At 43.5% G+C, this 19735-nt stretch overlaps 1 protein-coding gene across 16 annotated transcripts in view; it reads left to right on the forward strand.

Annotated features, from left to right (window-relative positions):
- The first annotated feature begins 1863 nt into the window (after positions 1–1863).
- The window catches only part of DGKI (diacylglycerol kinase iota), a 448494-nt gene continuing 430622 nt past the window's right edge, over positions 1864–19735 (forward strand). For all 16 annotated transcript variants that reach the window (XM_035254659.3, XM_035254662.3, XM_035254663.3 and 13 more), the window contains exon 1: positions 1864–2268. In XM_035254659.3, coding sequence (XP_035110550.1) covers positions 1868–2268 — 401 coding nt within the window. In that variant the 5' untranslated portion in view covers positions 1864–1867. The remainder of the gene's footprint in view (positions 2269–19735) is intronic.

Raw genomic sequence — 19735 nt, forward strand, 5'->3', positions numbered from 1 at the left:
GGAATGGAGAGACCAGAGAGCATGTGGGGTTTGCACACAGAACAGTTCAGAACCTCACTGTCATGACAGTATGAAGGGACAGTGGGCAGTGCCCCACCACTGTAGCCCTCAAAATCAGTCAAGGAGTTGTTTGAACTTTACCCTAATGGCAATGTGACATAATCGGAAGTTTTTAAGTGGAGGCATGAGAAAGCAGAAGCACCTTGGAGCTCACGCTTCAGACTGGATTGGGGAAGATACAGCTGAAGGTAAGTGGGAGTAGTGAGGGGGCTGTTCCAGTATTGGGTTCAGATGACATTTGCTTGATTTAAGGGAAGTGCTAGATATTCATGGATCTTGCTGTTGAAGCACCTAATTCACAACTGTCCCTTCTGAAGACGGGGTGCACTAAATCGGGGTGAAGCACAAAGACCACTGAACAGCCTGGCTTGGCTCCTGGCTTTGCCAGTTTGTACTTGCACGCGTCCAAGCCCTTGAGAGGTGCTGTGGAAACGTAGAGATGGATGGGGGAAGTGCTTCCACAGCACTTACTATATAAAAAGGAGGGAGTCATAACTGCTAGCAGTTTTAATTTTTATTATTACTTTTCCTCCCTACACTACGAAAATGCATTTATCTTTGTCTTATTATAAGGTAAATATGAGGAGGATTACAGAATATGGGTGTTAGAAAAGACTTGATGTATCTCTGTTCATTTTCCTAATTTTAGTGATGAGGAAATAAAGGGAAAGCAAGCAATTTAGATTGTTGCCAGTCTTAAATTCTTTGTTCGCGGGCACACCACGCCAACCTGAAACTGTTCACTGGTCTGATTCTCTTCCCACCAAGTACATGTAGGTTTGTAGTTGGGTTACGAACTCCACCTTGTCTTAACCCATAGATCGTTCCTGTGTTTGCCAACAGCAGCGATTTCTTGGGTGGAAACCCCTAATTTGAGAAACAATCTGTCTTAAACACTTTGTAGCACATCACTCAAACAGCACAGAGTGTTCGATAATGTTAGAAACAAAAACTGGGGTTGAGGTGGACAGTTAAATTCTGCAGCTTGGATTCGTTTCAGCAGTGGGGTCCCAAGTGGTTTGAAGCCCCTTCCGCCTCATTTGCTTATCCGAACACCACAGCGGCGCCAGGCGCTCGGGTCCTCGCTTCTGCCTCCTGGATTCCCTCCGCCTTTCTGCTTCACCGAGGGCGCTGCGATCCGATTCAATCGAATTAACTGCTGGTTAGAGAGAGTCTTCTGCGCCTAAGGAAGGCACCGGGCGAGGAGCCGGGTGGGGACGCATTTCGGGGATGCTGGGGCCCCGGCTCCGAGACTGGAGGTCGGCGCTTGGACTTGGCACTCGCCGACGAATTCGTTCCAACGTTCCCACCGGCGGCACTCCTGCTACCTCCCTCTCCCCTAAATGCAGCTCCCGATACCTTCCCGCGCCCAGGGGCTGCTGCGGGCCCCAGCTCTGCTGGGGAGTGGAGAGGGTGGAGAGAGCAGCCGGGCTCAGGACCCAGGTGGGCACCAGGCGGTCCTGGTCCCAGCCTCGCGGTGCAGGACCCAGGGCGCGGCCGCTCCCCTCGGAGTTCCCCGGACGCACTCCTTTCTGATGCTAGCCGTCCCTGCCCTGGCATCCCCAGCCCGGGGGCGTAGCCTCTCCTCTCTCTCCCCCTCCACTGCAGCCCGTCGCCTCTGGGCAGAGTTCAGGTTCAGCCCGGGCTTTCGCTCGGGATGTAGGAAGAGGCCAGCGGGGCTGGAGGGCGCGGGCCGGCGCGGGAGGGCGCGGGAGGGCGCGGGAGGCGGGGAGCGGCGGCCTCTGATTGGCCGGGGCGGGGGAGTGAGCGGAGTTTCCCACAATGCCCCGGTGCGGTGCAGCCGCGGATGGATGCTGCGGGAAGGGGCTGCCATTTGCTGCCCCTGCCAGCGGCGTGCGGACCTGCCCGCGCTCCTGCAGCCGCCGCCGCCAGCGCCGCCAGCCCGCCCGGCCTTTGCAGCGACGCCGCCTGCGCTCCCTCCGCAGCCGCCGGAGCGGGCGCCATGAACCCCAGCTCCTCGGCGGGAGAGGAGAAGGGGGCGACGGGCGGCAGCAGCAGTAGCGGAAGCGGCGCCGGGAGCTGCTGCCTGGGCGCCGAGGGCGGCGCGGACCCGCGGGGCGCAGGGGCAGCCGCGGCGGCAGGGGCCGCTGCCCTGGAAGAGTCTGCGGCCGCCGGCCAGAAGGAGAAGGACGAGGCGCTGGAGGAGAAGCTGAGGAACTTAACTTTCCGGAAGCAGGTCTCGTACAGGTAGGCGCGGGGAGCCGGCAGCCGAGACAGGTGCGCCTCGGCTGGAGACCCACTCTTCCCCCAGCAAGGGGCGCTTCCGCGGAGTTGGGCACCTCTCTGTTTCCATGCCTCTCCTTCTCCCTTTCCCCTTCTTCTCCCGGGGATGTCTGTCCTCTCCCCATCCTATCATTACAGGCTGAAGGGAAGCAATGCCTGCTTTCCCCCGTGGCAGGAGAGAACCATTGGGTCCCTAAGGTCAGAATAACAGAAACTGTGTGTGTGTGTGTGTGTGTGTGTGTGTGTGTGTGTGTGAGAGAGAGAGAGAGAGAGAGAGAGGTTACAGACTCAGAGATGCTTAGTTTTCTGAAAAGAAGTCGTCAAAGTTGCCCCTAAGCAGGTGTCGTCTTCAACCTCCCCACACACACCCTCCAGATTTCGCTGGATGAACCTTTGGCACTAACTTGGTAGCTGAGATCACTCTGACAGGCAGAAAAGAACAGCACTATACTGAGGAGAAATCCTTATGGAAGTTGGACCTGCCTCGAAATCCCCCACGAAGAAAGAGTGGGTTTATGTCTGTAGATTCACCACTGGCTATGGGGGGGTTCCATGCCTGCGTGGTCCTTGCCTCTCTCCTGGCTGGAGGAGGGTGAGGGGAGCCTGCTGGCAAGCTAGGGGTAAAGGTGAGAGTGGGGACCATATTTGCACCTAAGGATGATTGTGTGTGTAAGACAAGGACAGTGTGGGATCAGTGGCCTCTAAATTAGGATAAACGATAACCCCACATTGTTTTAGAATCCAACAAGGAGAAATTAGGATTTATTAGGGCCTCTCTCGCCCCCCACCTTCCTCAGGTAAGAACAAAGATATTGACAGGTTTGAAGAGTTGTCACACTAACACTGCTGCTTGTTGATGTGAAAGGTCAAGGTAATATGCAAGCACAGGTTTACAAAGATGTGCATTTGCTGGAGCTAAGAGGGTTTCTGGAAAAGGGGTCAGTGAAAACATTCTTATAACCCTACTCTTTCTGAGTTAGTGCTTCTTTCCCCAAAACCATGTAAAGTATTAAGCCTGTCACACCATGTGGTGTTATGTAAGCAAACGCAGATGACACAGGTGTGTGTGGGTTTGGGAGGGTGTGTTTTATTTATGGGGCAGGTGTGTGAATCATTGGGATCCCCACAGGCATCGCCTGGCCTGGAGGCCACAGTCACTAGGGCATGTGCTTTGTCTGAGTGTTGACATCTGATGACTCCTGAAACACCTTCCTGGTGAGGTTGTTGCTTCTGCGCTCCTTGTATGCATTTTGTTGTAGGTGTGCTGGGAGAATTCTCCACCTGAGTTGTTCTCTTAGTTACTCGCACAGATCAGGTCCAAACGGATCTTTCTTTTTATACTTTCGTTTCTAAAAATAGTCAGATGATGGGGAAGGGGGTAGCTCTGGGGAGGTATGCTAGGACACAGGCAGTTCTACTTCCTAGTTATGATGGCCTGTCGGGCCCTTGGGGGAACAGGGACTACATTCAACCTAATTTAGGAGCTGTGAGTTGGAAGGGGGTGGTGATTACGTGAAGCACAGTGTGGGCTGCTCCTGGCTCATTGGTATTCATCAGAGTCCTCATTGGGTAGGAATACAAAGCCAGAGTTTGCAAGGGAAATTATTTCAGCTTGCCTCTTGGCAGGGGTCAGTCTCTAAGCCTCCTTCCTCAAAATGTATATTGTGTGGGGTTGTGGCTTTCTGAGTGCATGCTCACACATGCAAGTGTAAGTGTGTACCTACACAAACACTGACATGGACACAGACTCAGCATGTTTCTATAGAATAATAACAACATTGCGTCTATTTTACACTCCATCCATGGAGGTGGATTCTACTTCATAAACATCATTTCCTTTTACATAAAGCTTCATAGTCTCCAATTCAATGAACTACCTGCATCAGTGTCACCTCAGGTGGCTGGTTAAAAGTGCTCACCACCCCAGACTTACAGAATCAAACTGTCTGTGGGTGGGAAGTTTTAACAGGCTCCTCAGGTGATATGTTTATGCACACTAATATCTGGGGATTGCCACCCTAATTCCACCCCCACAAGACTAAACAACTGGTCTTTGAACTTATAAATGCTGCCCAGCCAAACCAGGCCAGGTAGTCTCAAAGTCAGAGGAAAGATGGAGAAAAAAGAGGTGCTCCCATCTGGAGCATGTTTGTCCTTGGGTAACAGGAAAGTATCTCCATTTTGGTCACTGTTACTAACTTGTTTTGGAGTCATGATGAGTGGCCTGCCCACTCGCCATGGTGGCTATTCGTGCTGGACTCCTGCAGCTGGGCTGGCTGTTTTACTGTGGGATGGGTGAAGGGTCTGCAAAAAGAAAAGCAGCTTTGGCAGCAGCTGAGGGTTGGCTCCTCTGTGAGGACCACACCACTTCCCTTCTGGGGGCATCTGAGGACAGGGCCTGGTGGGAGCTTATAGAGGGGAGGCAGGAAGGCCTCAAAGAATGGAGTCTAAGTGAAAGGGCTCAGTTAGGATATGGAGCATAGCTGCCTGTGTAAGGGGGATCATTTGAGATGGAGGAGTGGAGATTTGCAGGTAGGCAAAAAATATCTTTTGAAGAACATGGATATTTTTGGAAAGAAACTTAACAGGCAAAAAGAAGGGGGCTTTGGGAGAGGGTGTGTGTGTGTGTGCGTGTGTAGGGGGGTCTCATCTGCTCCTTCTGTTGCTAAGGAACATATAAGCTAGGGTTTAAAAATAAATGAGGAGTGGGTGGGCATATGCAGTGACTCCTGTCTTTTTAGGAACCAGAGCCCTTTACAAAAAGCCTTTAAATAACCATTTCTGGAGGCAGATAATTCATTTTGCTTGACTTCTACTTTGTTAAGTAAAATAAACTCCTTTCTATACTCCTAGATTTCCCCTCATTATCTTTCCTTTGTTGGCTTTTTTTGAGAACCTTTTTTCCCATGAGAATTTTTTGCTTTATTTCAGAATCTGCACCCCTAGAGCAAATAGTCTCTGTTGACTGTAGAGCTGAAGGTTTGAAAAGGCAGTGCAAGTGAGCTGGTACTTTTCTTTTAAAATTACTACTTCTATTTTCTTTGCAAATTACGGTGCTGCAACAGATACATATGTGTAAATGACTATATAATATGTAGGAACTTTTTTTTAAAAACTGCTGTAAGAATTCCCGTTTAAGTCAGTAAAACTAAAAAAAAAAGCCTTCAGAAACACATAAGGGAGGGGAAGAAGAAGGTAGCTGATGTTTATTGTCTTCTATGCAACAGGCACTGGGCTAAGCCTTATTGTATATTCTGTCTTAATTAATCTTCATGGCAGTCCTATGATGTGATTATGACTATTTCCATTTTATGGAAAATGAACCTTAAGCATAGAGCTTGGGCAGGAGACAGAATTTAAGCACAGATGACTCTAAAGGACTTTCTCTTTAGACCACATCACACTGCTTCCGTAAACATTTATTTTAGGTTTGAACTCTCTCCATGTGTGCATATGTGTGTACATGTGTGTATATGTGTGTACATGTGTGTGTGCAGTGTGAGCTGTTTTTTCCCCTCATCTGTAATACACTACAGGTCATTATATATTATCTCTTGCGTGCCTTTTTTTTTGGATTGTGGCCCTTTATCTATATAATTTTAAGGAACTCTTTTACCATCTCAGAAATAAAAATGAATGTAAATTCATGATTGCAAATATATTGGTTTTCCTTCTGAGAACAAAACCAACTGCATGCACCCATTATGAAGATACCCATGTTAGAGGTTTATATGCCTTTGAAAAAATTTACACAGGGTTGTGTAGGTGAACTTAGATCCAGTGAAGAGCTGGACCATCTATACATCTTTGGGCAGTACAGAATGAGTGATGAAGTATAATTTTGCTTGTCTGGGCAGACCATTGCTTATGAGATATTGATGACTGTGATTTAGTTTCTCGACTCATAAACCAGGCTGATAATACTAAATCTTTCTTAAGGGAAGTTTTTGGTAAGAGATGGAAATAGGAACAAGGAGTATTAAACATGTTAATTTGGGCAAACATGTAAAAAGATATTTATTATTCTTTACAGGTTGATGATGAGAATGTAGTATTTCTGTTTTGTGTTTTGTCCTGCAAAGTAAGGTCGTTATTACAAAAAAGACATTTGAGGAGTTGGAAGCCACACAGGGTAAAATGGACATTGTTCTTCTTGCATTGTAATCAATAGTGTATGGGGGAACTTTCCTTCTCCTGAATATCAGTATGTAGTTTCCTCTTTTGTAAATCCATTTTATTTTGTTTGTATCTGTGCTTTGCACATCTGTTAGATTTTTAAGGACTTTAGGATCAGATTAAAATCTTGGTTCTAATTTAATTCCTTTCTCAGTAATTACTTAGGTACTGACTGTGATTTCCTCAGTTAGGATACACACTGGGCAAGATTTCAATTCAGCCACTGTTCAGAGTACTTATTCTTCTCTAAGTGATCGTTTAGAGGCTTGACTTTTTACCTAGGAGAGTGATACTGTTGGGTCCTGTGGAATCTGGGATAGGGAAGTTGAAGAGAGGTCTTTGCTAATGTTCAGTTCTGCAGTGGCAACAAACAGCAGCATTGCCTCATGGGGACAAATTAAATTAGACTAGTGTGAGCTCTTTCCAACACTGGACTTTCTAATCTGAGGAAATGAGGGTTCCCATCGAGAGCCCAGGCTGTCTACATCCTCTCTGTTCTTTTGGCCTGGGAACTGAGAACCTGTTCCCTGTACAACCTCAGGGTATTCTCGCAATTGAATACACAGTGAGACCAGAAGCATCTGGAAGAATTACTGCCTACACATTGGGCTGTGACATTTACTTTCTTCCATGGGTATGCATTGGTAACACCGATCCTGTGGAGACTAATTATTTTTCTTGAGGCCCTATAACTATAGTTTTGGGTAGTTACTGCAAATAAGTGATGGTATGTGAGTTTTTCTTACAGTGAATAACTTTGAAGGAAAAGTCAGAAGTACAATGAAATCTAAGCCATGAAACTTTTTCATTAAAATTTAATTTGCTTAAAATGCCTATAACAATGGGCTAATTTCTAGTTGTTGCACCTGGTTGGATGAAACCTATTTCAAGGCACAACAAACAATGCAGATAATTGGAGAAATAAAAACACCAAGCTAAGTCTGTTTGCCCATAATGCTTCCACAACTCTTTGCCAGCTGTTTGCCCATAATGCTTCCACAACTCTTTGCCAGCTTGTTCACCAGGCAAACTCCTCAATTGGTGTGAGCTCAAAAGGGTCCACTTTGGGTGATGGGTGGCTGGTCCTTCCCTGTCCTCATATGGCACTTTAAATTAGCTGGGTTAGGACTGAAGTGTCATTTTCTGTTTGGGGACTTAGACTAGGGTTTGAACCGGCATCTTTCTGCTAATCTCGGGGAAGTTATGTAACTCCTTTGAGGCTCAGCCAATTTATCTCTAAAATGAGATAATAGTAATACCTAACTTACAGGTTTGTTAGGAAGATTAAATGAGTTACTTTATGTAAAGGGCATGGCATAGAGCCCTCCACAGAATTAACTTGTGTAATTATTACCATTCCCCAAACTAAGTTGTTAACTCCTTTGAAAAGTGAATGTACACCTGATGATTTAAATCGCTGACTCCAATTCTTCTTGCTCGGTAGGTGTTGAATAAGTATTTATTGAATGAATGTATTTAATTGGAATCTTTAAATAAATTACTACTGTTATTCATTCTTGGTTCATCTGAATTGTGAGTTTCTTTTCTATTAAAGAAACCTCTGCCGATTTTTTACACTTTGTCCATCAGCCCAGGACTGCGTTTCTGTTTACAGCTTCCTGAGTGAGTACCTGCATCAGCCATTTGGCCAGCTGTTGGAGGCTGAGAGGGGTGGCAGAAACTCTTACTTAACCAGCTATTTGCAGCTTGTCAAAGAAAAGGCCTTAATTTGCCTTCTGAGTAGCACTAATTAGCTCTCCAGTTCTCTTTCTGTCTGTCTCATCCCTTTCCAAGGGGCAGTATTGATTTTCTCCTCAGAGAATTTTCTGTTGACTTTTCCTTCAGTGATTAGAACTGAAAAACGCAGAAAAAGGGCTACCCAGCATTCCTGGAGTCCTGACCTTTGTCCAGCCAGCCAGAGGTCACTCCAGCCACCTCTGTTCTATATTACTTCATCCACGCTTTTGTTCCAACTCATCCGATGGACTTTGGTGAAAATGTTATTTTAGAAAGAATGCATTAGTCCACTTAGCGATTCTAAGTTTTTGCTTTGCCTTTAACCCACTTAATAACCAAATCTTCAGAAAGCACCAGCTACTTTTTATTCATGTACCATATAGAGCACTTGAAGAATGGCTCATGAGTGTCCTGGCACCCTCAGTGTTCAGGGAGAGGCAGTATGAGCACTGCTTGGGTTACTTTAGAGAAAATTAAATCATCTGGTGTGTGCATATTAGCTGAAGGAGGGGGCTGTGATTGGGTAGAGGTGGGAAGAAAGATCTTTGCATATGAATGTTAATGTTTTTTCCTTCCAGCCCTGAGTTTTGTGAGCCTTTGAAATGAAGCAAACAGCATGTTTTTAAAGGCAACAGCTTTCTAACAGGGGCTTCTGTCATTCTTACATCCAACCTGAGTTTTGCTGAAATGGAAATTTGCCTTTAGATTTCCAGACTCATAAATAATGCTCTGAAAGAAGAGTCAATTCTGGTTTAAGCTGTAATATTAATAGCCTGGTTTTGTTAGATGTTGCGGAGAACTTTCAAAACAGTAATATTTAAACCACAATTAAATTTTATTTTTCTTACCTTTCAATTACATGAGAGGTAGAGGAGAGTAGTGGTGAAGAGTCCTGCCACCTGGGTCCATATCTTCACCTCTGCCTGCTGTGTACCTGCACACATTACTTACCTCTCCATGTCTTCATTTCCCTATCTACACCTGGGTCCATATCTTCACCTCTGCCTGCTGTGTACCTGCACACATTACTTACCTCTCCATGTCTTCATTTCCCTATCTACAAAATGGTAATGGTAGTAATACTCATCCTGTAGAACTGTTTGACATTTAAATGAGTTGATACTTATAATGCTGCCCGTCACAAAGTACATGCTTTATGTGTGTTTGTCAAAGTGATATTATCTATCCTTAAGTCCAGTTAAGGAACAGCTTTGTGTATTATTCTTCAAAATACAGAATGTTAATCAAATGTCAGTAGCTGATGATAAAATTATTCAGGTAATATGAAAATGAGATAGACATAGTCTTAAGAAATGTAATTGACAGGCTTTGGTGTTCTTTAAGGTATAGAATATGTACTTTTTCTTTTGTAACTTTTTAAAACACAGTTCATTGTTACTAGGGGATGCAAAGAGGAGAAAGCTGCTTCTCAGTGCTCTGGAAATTGGAGCAGACAGAAGGCAGAGGTCGGAGAAGACAGGCACAGTCAGTGTGCAGAGGAATCAGGTAGCAGCAACCCAAACAGCAGGTCATCTGAGAGCAGGAAGCCAGGCATGGAGGGTTGGATGAGAAGGGTCTCAGAGCTTCACAGTGTCAGGAATAGATAAGCTGATAAAGACCGAGGAACTAGAAATAGAGTTGTCCCCTGTGATTCCAGGACAGAGGTTATTTCTCTTCTGGCCTGTCTTGATGATGTCTGCTTTGTACACACGGACAATGGCTGGCTGGCATGCTCTGGCAATACAGAAAGAAGCTTCGCAGATGCTACCTGTCCTGGATTATTTCAGAAATGGAAGGCACAGCCTTCCGGGATGTTCCATCAGTTATTTCAACCAGGCCAAACAGCAGAATATGTTGTGAAAGGTGTAGATTGTTATTAGATATTTGTTGAACAAATAAAACTACTCAAGCCTGTGAAGTAAATGTTGAGGAGGTGAATTTATTATTATTTTTCCTTAAAAAAGGTGACTGCTTTTGTGTATCATGTAGTCTTTCAGGAAATAGTCAGAAAATAGGCTCCTTGAAAGGACCAAAGTACATTTTAAAAAATGTGTCATTCCTTTGTACATGAGAAAGATGTCAAACTTGTAGGGAAAAAATACATTCTTGTTATTTTGAAAAAAAAAAAAAACCTTGAAAGCAATTTGTTAGAAGATAAAAAGAGCTTTACATAAGCTTATGAGGAAGCGGTTGGAAAGGGTTCCATGTATCATTTAGAGACAAACTTCGGGAAATCAGGCTGAAAGGCCTAAGATCTCATCATTGTCCTATGGATGTGTCAGAGTTTGAGGCAATCTCTCTCAGACGGAAAGCATTCTCTGTAAGAGAGTTTTGAAGGAAAAGCCTGATTTAAAAGTTTCTCCCTTTTAAGTTGGCCCCCTCTCAATGCAAAGACTAAGGTGTGGCATGTTTCTTTTCCTCTGCAGTTGAAGCACTGTCCTCAGCATCTCAAGGTAGACAGGAAGCTGCTGAGCATGGGCTTCCCTGACAGTGCGCAACGTTGGGGCTGCTTGGCTTTCACAGCTGTCATCAGCTTGAGCTGCTGTAACGAAGTCCCACAGACATTTCTTTCTCATCGTTCTGCAGGTTGGAGGTCCCAGATCAGGGCACCGACATGGTCAGGTTCTGGGGAGGGTCCTCTGTGGAGCTGCAGACAGTTCTCTTTCCATGATGTCCTCACAGGGTGGAGGGAGTGAGAGAACTCCCAGGGGCTTCTTTTAGAGGGGCACTCATCCTATTCATGAGCACTCTACCTTCGTGACTGAATCACTCCCAGTGGCCCCACTTCCTAGAACCATCACATTGAGGGTGAGAATATCAACATGTGAATTTCGGGAGGACACAAACACCAGCCTTTTTTCACAATGTCATGGAAAGCCACAGACATCACTCCTCTTGTCCTTCCCAGTGGCCTCTGAAGGCCATTCCCAGAAGCAGCAAAGGCAATCCATGCACTTCCAAGCTTTTGGTAAAGTGCAGCTCAGAGAAGGAAAAAGCTTTCCTTGGTGTTCAAATACTGACTGCAATTATTGTCTTATCTCTCTACCTATGAATATTGATTATAAGTTACTGATTTTGCCAAATGCTTACACTGTGTCAAGAGCTGCTAAATATTTTACATTCGGGATTTCATTGAACCCTCAATTAAGTAGGGACTATTATTATTTCCATTTTACAGAGAAGAACATTCTTAGAGTTTAAGCAACTTGCCTGCAAGTCACACAGCTAGATAAGTGGCAGAGTTAAGATCTTTGCCTATATTTGCATATTGCTTATTTATTCCTTATTGCAGCTTTTCTGGTTCTGTTTTCACCCTTTCTCGTTATCCTGTGTGTGCAAATAGCCACATTTTCACAATTTAGTGGCTTATTAGACTAATCTCTATTGAGGAGAGAGACCCATGTGTTTCATCTTCGTGGGCCCAGCCAGACCTCACAAAGGACATAGAGAAAGGCCTTGACAAAGGTTGGTTGACTGAGTGGATGGCCATTCCTTTTATGTCTAAGCATAAAACTTAGCTCTGTGAATAATCATGTGCTACTGTCAGTTGTCGGGAGGTCAAGATTGAGCTTTCCCTGGTGTTTTTTTTTGTAAAAACTATATGAATTTTCCATTGCATGAGATGAGGAAATAAATCCAGTTTCCTGGGGCCAGGAAATGATTGCAGGGATTATAGACTGATACTACTCCTTTTAAATTCTACCTTCAGTACAAAACCTTGTGATCTGTTGTAATCGCAGTGGAACCTGAAGTGAGGTGATGGTACCATGGATTGGGGGCCAGCGAAGAAGCTAGGATTAATTTATGTGCCCTTTGCATGTCTGAAATGGCATAGTCAGCCCTGTTTGAGTTTTACAAAATATATTTTTAGATGAGTCTGGTCTTTTACCTTTAGCTGGTGGAAATGTTTGAGCTGTAAGTCTTTGCCATATGAGTTTTTCCACAACAACATCCTTCAGAATTCATAAGTATGTTCATGAGTGCAGTTAGAGACACCTAGAAAGTTCCAAGGGAACATTTTGAAAACCTGAGTCATTCTTGCTCACTTGAAGAAAACCTTCAGAATTCCTTAGGAAAATAAACCTCTACTTCAAAAATAAATGCCCAAGCTATTTAAAGATTAAAACAGAAGCTTTCTATGAGCCAGTGTGGAATTACTTGTAACAAAGTCTAAGGGATTTTTATTAAAGACAAATTTCTGGAGATTTCTTAAACTGTTATACTGACTAAATTTAGGTACTTAATAAAAATGCGCGTGGTGCTTTTACGGCTTGCCATTTATAAACTCCTTTCACGTAATTAATCTAACTTTACCCTCAAAACAGTCTTAGGTAACCCCGTATTGTTTTCATAGCCATTGTACATTTAAGGAAACAGTCACAGTAGCTAAGCGACTTTCCCAAGGCTATGTGCCATTAGGGACGTTGCCAGGTTCAAGCTGGTTTTCGGATCTGAAGTCTCATACTCTTTCCAGTGCAGGATGCTGTTTCCACACATGAATCTATGGAAAGATGGCACCATTTTCCTCTCATTAATTTTGCTTACTTGGAATAATCTCACTGGTTAATCACAATGGACAAAGTTGGAATCAATCACTAGCTGGCATTCTAAATCCATATTGCACTGACAATGAAGATGACCCCATTGACATCACCCTCACTCTTCCTGTACATATAAAACCACGAAACTGCAAGTGCGATGGTGTATGTTTCATAATCCTCTTACTGGGGAAAACCCAAAAAAACAGGTAGAGATAGAGTCAGGCTCTTCTTTTGCATTAGTTGCTAAGCAGCAACCATTTCATTGTAAAGGAGATCCAGTTCAAGTAATGACATAGGTATTCCAAGAATAGTGTTTCATTTTTATAGCAATTGCATTTCAGGTCTCCAGAAAGCATATGCTCCTGTGGCTCAGTGGTTTTAGGGGAAGAAATAGCCACCTCAATATATTTGTTGACCAAATGGAGAAAATTCAAGATAGCTGATCACCTAATAACCAGACTTCCGTGTGCTGCATGTGGTTCATGGGGGAGCAGGTTCAGGCTGTCTGTAGTTTGAAGGATTTGGAGGTCTCTAGAACATAATGCTAACAAACAGGTACGCTTTGAGGCTACATTTGACACTCACGGATACCATCTCAATGAAATACTCTGGGTAATTTAGAATTCTAAGGGTATTGAAATAATATGATATAGAACAAAATTTGTTGTTGCAGCCAAGGTGTTGGATGGTGCCAAGATTTCATTGTATTGAGCTTTTGCTGGCAGCTGAAAACTCTTCAAAATGAAGATAGAAGAAAATATGGTACAAGATGAGCATAAGTTCGTGGAGCTCAGTTTATCAGGAGAAGGGTCTGAGTGCAGAGGAGGACATATACTTAATGTCCCTATGGGCATGTGTGTAAAGGGGCGATGTCAATATACAAAGCCATCAGGTGCTATATTTTTCTGATTGTACTATCATTATTAATTTTGAGGGTGGATTGATCTGTGTGCAGAAGCCCTTGACCCTGCCTTTTAGGGTGTTTCTTCCATCTCTATTGGAATTTGCTACACTACAGGGAAACTTATGTCTATCTATACAAATATATTTTCTTCAGAGAACTGCTTCATGGGAGTTGTTAAGGGAGCAAACTTTGTTGTTTTCCAAGAGTGGGTTGTATAACACTGCTCCCCACCATTCACCTCCTCAAGACATTTAAGAGCAAATGACTTTCCAGGAGCAGCTGGGATGCCTGGAAGCTGGTCTTTAACTTCCAGTAAGTTGCCCTCCCATTTAAAACAAAGTACCTCTTCCAGGAACTAAAAGTCAGGCTCAGAAGAAGTAATCCATGGATGAATTGAGAAATGGTGCATGATTATTCCCACTGTGGTGCCGGGTTCATTACTGTAGCTGTTTTTAGCCTCTCTTGAGCAATTAATGCCTCTCATATATGTTTCATCATGCACTTTTACAAGGACTCAAAATAGCTTTAGCAAAACAGCACTTGTGTTATATGAACCCATTATGCAGATGGTGAAATCAAGACAAGAAAGGCTGGGGATGAGAGAACTAAAACTTTGACTTCCCAGCCTGGCATGAAACCATAGAAGTTCAAGATCCTAAGTGTCTCTCAGAAGAAGCATATCTGGGAGGTGCTTGATGATATACCTTCAACATTAATAATAATAACAACATTTACATTTATTGAGGTCTTACTTGCCAGGAACTGTGCTAAGTGTTTTACATATATGGTTTCAGTTAATTCTTATCACAACTTTATAAGGTAGATGCTTTTACCATTCATAGCTTTACAGAAAAGGAAACTCAGGCACAGGATAATGAAATAATATGTCAGGGCCTCACTACTGGCAAATGGTGGAGCCAGGGTTTGAATTCCAGAACCCTCTATCTAGTGGCTTAAGCATTATTCTGTGCTGTGTTTCTATATGCACCCCAAATCCTCTTTTTCCTTTTAGGAATGACCTTTGTCCAGTTGTGTGTAACCTTGTGGGGCTATACATCAAGGTGCCTGGTTCTCTCATGGTAACCAATGAGGTCTTTGGAAGCTGTTGTAGGGGGCTTCCTCTCACCACCCTGATAGCACCTGAGGGCAAGTGTATGACTTAAGGTTGAACAACCAGGCTCTCTTGGACTTGGACTCTTAAAGGATTGTCAAAGGAATTGCCAATTTGTTCATATCTACTAGCAGTGCCCTGGTAGGACAATTCCTGTTGCCTTGATTCCTGTCTTTATTCCAAGCATGGATCATGATATGGTTTGGCTTTGTGTCCCCAACCAAATCTCATCTTGAATTGTACTCCCATAATTCCCATGTGTTCTGTGATGGACCCAGTGGGAGGTAATTGAAGTATGAGGATGCATCTTTTCCCTGCTGTTATCATGATAGTGAATAAGTCTCATGAGATCTGATGGTTTTATAAGGGGGAGTTTCCCTGCACAAGCTGTCTCTTTGTCTGCTGCCATCCATGTAAGATGTGACTTGCTCCTCCTTGCCTTCTGCTGTGATTGTGAGGCCTCAGCAGCTGTGTGAAACTGTAAGTCTAATAAACCTCTTCCTTCTGTAAATTGTGCAGTCTTGGATATGTCTTTATCAGCAGCATAGAAACAGACTAATTTAGTAATTTGGTACTGGGAGTAAGATGCTGCTGAAAAGATACCTGAAAATGTGGAAGCAACTTTGGAACTGGGTATCAGACAGAGGTTGAAACAGTTTGGAGGGCTCAGAGAAGTCAGGGAAAGTTTAGAGCTTCCTAGAAATTTGTTGAATGGCTTTGACAAAAATTTTGATAGTGATATGAACAATAAGATCCAGACTGAGGTGGTCTCAGATGGAGATGAGGAACTTGTTGGGAGCTGGAGCAAAGGTGACTCTTGCTATGTTTTAGCAAAGAGGCTGGTGGCATTTTGCCTTTGCCCTAGAGATTTGTGGAACTTTGAACTTGAGAGAGGTGATTTATGGCATCTGGTAAAAGAAATTTCTAAGTAGCAAACTAATCAAGATGTAACTTGGATGCAGTTAAAGTTACATTCAGTTTTATAAGGGAAGCTGAGCAAAAAGTTCAGAAAATTTTCAGCCTGACAAAGTGATGGAAAAGAAAATCCCATTTTCTGAGGAGAAATTTAAGCTGGCTGCAGAAATTTGCATAAGTAATGAAGAGCTGAATGTTAATCACCAAAACAATGGGGAAAATGTCTCCAGGGCATGTCAGAGGTCTTTATGGCAGCCCCTCCCATTACAGGACCAGAAGCCTAGGAGGAAAAAATGGTTTCATAGGCTGGGCCTGTGGCCCCTTGCTCTGTGCAGCCTATGGATTTGGTGCCCTGTGTCCCAGCCACTTTAGCCATGGCTAAAAGGGGCCAAGGTACAGCTTGAGCCATTGCTTCAGAGGGTTCAAGCCTTAAGCCTTGGCAACTTCCATGTGGTGTTGAGCCTGCTGGTACATGGAAGTCAAGAGTTGAAGTTTGGAAACCTCCACCTTCATTTCAGAGGATGTATGGAGATGCCTGGATGCCCAGGCAAAAGTTTGCTACAGTGGCAGGGCCGTCATGGAGAACCTCTGCTAGGGCAGTGCAGAAGGGAAATGTGATGTTGGAGTCCCCACACAGAGTAGCTACTGGGGCACCACCTAGTGGAGCTGTGAGAAGAGGGCCACCATCCTCCAGACCCCACAATGGTAGATCCACCAACAGCTTGTGCCATCCATCTGGAAAAGCCAGAGACACTCATGCCAGCCTGTGAAAACAGCCAGGAAGGGGACCATACCCTGCAAAGCCACAAGAGTGGATCTACCCCAGACCACAGGAACCCATCTCTTGCATCAGCATGGCCTGAATGTGAGACATGGAGTCAAAGGTGATTATTTTGAGCTTTAAGATTTGACACCCTGCTTAATTTTGGACTTGTATGGGGCCTGTTGCTCCTCTGTTTTGGCCAGTCTCTCCCATTTGTAATGACTGTATTTGCCTAATGTCTGTATCCCCATTGTACCTAGGAAGTAATTAGCTTGCTTTCAATTTTGGGGGCCCATAGACAGAAAGGACTTGCCTTGTCTCAGATGAGACTTTGGACTGTGGACTTTTGAGTTAATGCTGAAGTGAACTGGGGGGACTGTTGGGAAGGCACAATTGGTTTTGAAATGTGAGGACATAAGATTTGGCAGGGGCCAGTGGTGGAATGATATGGTTTAGCTCTGTGTCCCCACACAAGTCTCATCTGGAATTGTACTCCTATAATTCCCACATGTTGTGGAATAAATCCAATGGGAGGTGATTGAATTATGGGGGTGGTCATTCCTGTGCTGTTCTTGTGATGGTGAATAAATCTCATGACATCTTCTGGTTTTATAAGGGGGAGTTTCCCCACACAGGACCTCTCTTTGCCTGCTGCCATCCATGTAAGATGTTACTAGTTCCTTCTTGCTTTCTGCCATGATTGTGAGAAATGTAAATCCATTAAACCTGTTTTTCTTCCCAGTCTTGGATATGTCTTTATCAGCAGCATGGAAACAGACTAATACAGATCATCAGTCTTTCTGTTGATTGTGAACTATCCAACATCTTCCCAATAAATGTCCTTTTTGTTTAAGTTAACTAGATGGTTTAAAAAAGTCTAATTTATAAAAATATCATTGGCGAGTGGCCCACCAGTCTCTGCTGGTGAATGTCTTCAGGGCCAGAGAGCTCTTGAATACATTAGAGGGATAGTTACATCATTGGTCGGTTCTAATTGTTAGAGAGTTTTTTTAATATGAAAAATGAATATATATCACTTAGTGTATACTTCATATGTATTAGGCACTTTGTTGCTTCCTTATTTTAGTTTTCTTATTTACTTCTCACAACAACTCTGACTGGTTTTCACTATTGTACAGATGAGAAAACTGTTTCACGGAGAGGAAATAATTTGTTTTAAGTCAAAGAGCTAGTAGTTGATGGAGTCAATTAATTGGATTCAGACACAGTTCTAAGTCACCTAAAAACCCCTATTTTTTTCACTTTACATGCTGCTGTCTCTATGTTTAGTCCAAAACTCACTCTTAATTTTTTTTACCTACTTAATATTACATTGCATTTCTGTCCAGGATAACACCCTTTCCTTTCCTGTATAACAGGTCTTCAAATATTTGAAGTCAAATATCACATGCCTCTTTAGCTCTTTTTTCTTTAGACGGGACCATCTCCACTTTAATTCTATCCCTTATCCAAAAGTGATTTTCAATCACCTTCACTTTTCTGGCTCTTTCTAATTTGACAAGCATACTGGGTTATCCGTGGCTTTCTTCATAGAAATGGAGCACTAAACTAAAAATGTGGTTCAACCAAGGTCACCGTTAGCACATATGGTGCCTTTGTTCAAATTAGAAACAGGTTTCAAGTTTGGGATGAATGAATTTATGAAAGTTATCCTGCCCTCCATAGCACAGTCAACCTCAGCTAGGACCTCTCCTGCGGTGAGGGGACTGAGGCTGGGTTTCTGTCCCCATCTGCTCCTGCTTTGGGTGCCCTGGTGCAGGATACACCTACACACCATAGGCATAGTTTTGGGGACTTCTTTAGCTTGCTGTGGCTGTTGGCTGTGGATACGGATTAGCATGAGTGCAGACCAATTGCTGTGAAACTCATTCCAAAAACTGAATATCCAGACTGCCAGTTCAACAAATTGCTGATAATATTTCCAAAGTTTTGCTTAGGTTGCAGCCATTTTACTTAAGACTGGCCACCTTAGTTTGGCTAAATGTTTACTTGGCTTGTTTTCTACTTATTTCAGATGCCAAGCCCTTCTAGAACATTCCACATCCATCCTTTTCTCTGTCCATCTATCTGTTCCTCCCTCCCTCTCTCTCATTTTTCCTAATAAGAAGGGACATGCTCTCTCTTAAGCTCTATTTACTACGATCTTTATTTTTCATCTTATGCCTGCATCATCCTCCTTTTGACCCTGCTGCTAGTAGAGAAACACCTGTGACCCAGTCTTCCAAAACTGACTTAAGCTATTTGAGAGGTTTTGGTGGACATTCCTTCAGTGAGTTGACACAGAGCCAATAAAGAAATCCATCTGGACTTTGGCTAAAACTATATTTGGTGGTCAAGCAGACTACTTATTTTATCCAGAGGACAGCATTTTGCTATTTCATGTACAAAGGCTGTGCCATCGAATACAGTAGGCACTAACCCCGTGGGTCTACCAAAGCTAACTAAGTAAACTAAATTTGAAATCCGGTTCCTCTATCACAGTAATCACACACTGAGTGCTTAAGAGCCATGTGTGGCTAGCAGCTGCCATGCTGGACGGCACAGATATAGGATGTTTTCATCATTGTGGAAAGTTCTGTTAAACACAGCATTGTGGGATTAGTGTCAAAGTACTAATTTATCAAAGTTACAGAAACCTCTAACCAGCCATCCTTGAATGACAACCTTGAATGATAAAGTTCTTGAATTATGAAGTCTAGTTTTCCAAGTGAAGACGTTGTAGTTTCGGGGTATAACTAGGAAGGAGGGAGAACTATAGACAAGAAATGAGGGAGAGTCATCTTTGGTGTTCACCATCATCCTGCCTGCTCTGTGTTCCTCTCCTTAGTGGTGACTGAGGTCAAGGGTAAGGACAAGGAGTTTGTCTTCTCTTTCCTTTGCAAACTGCATCTTCCTCTGCATTGCTAGTTGTAATGAGCATTACATGTAAGAGAATGGGTTCTATAGCTTTTGGGTGGCCTAGCTGTTTTGCCATCTAAAGTAGTTCAGCCAGTGGTGACTGCATTTGGAGGTAGAATAAAGGTTATGGGAAGAGTATTATTGCTTTTCCAGCAGTTAATTTCTAAAATTTGCGTAAGAGGATGGTTCAGGATGGAGGGTATGAACTTGGAACATGGATGTTTAGATTCAGGTTGTGTCTGTGTCACAGAAATTGTTTCTTATGCTCTTATGTTATTTTTAGTATCAGTTCCCATCATGTTCAATAAATATTTATTGTAAATTCACCAGGGAGGCATAGAAGTAAATGCATGGACTTATACTTT

This window comes from Callithrix jacchus, chromosome 11 (genome assembly GCF_049354715.1).
Source record: "Callithrix jacchus isolate 240 chromosome 11, calJac240_pri, whole genome shotgun sequence".
Lineage (NCBI taxonomy): Eukaryota > Metazoa > Chordata > Mammalia > Primates > Cebidae > Callithrix > Callithrix jacchus.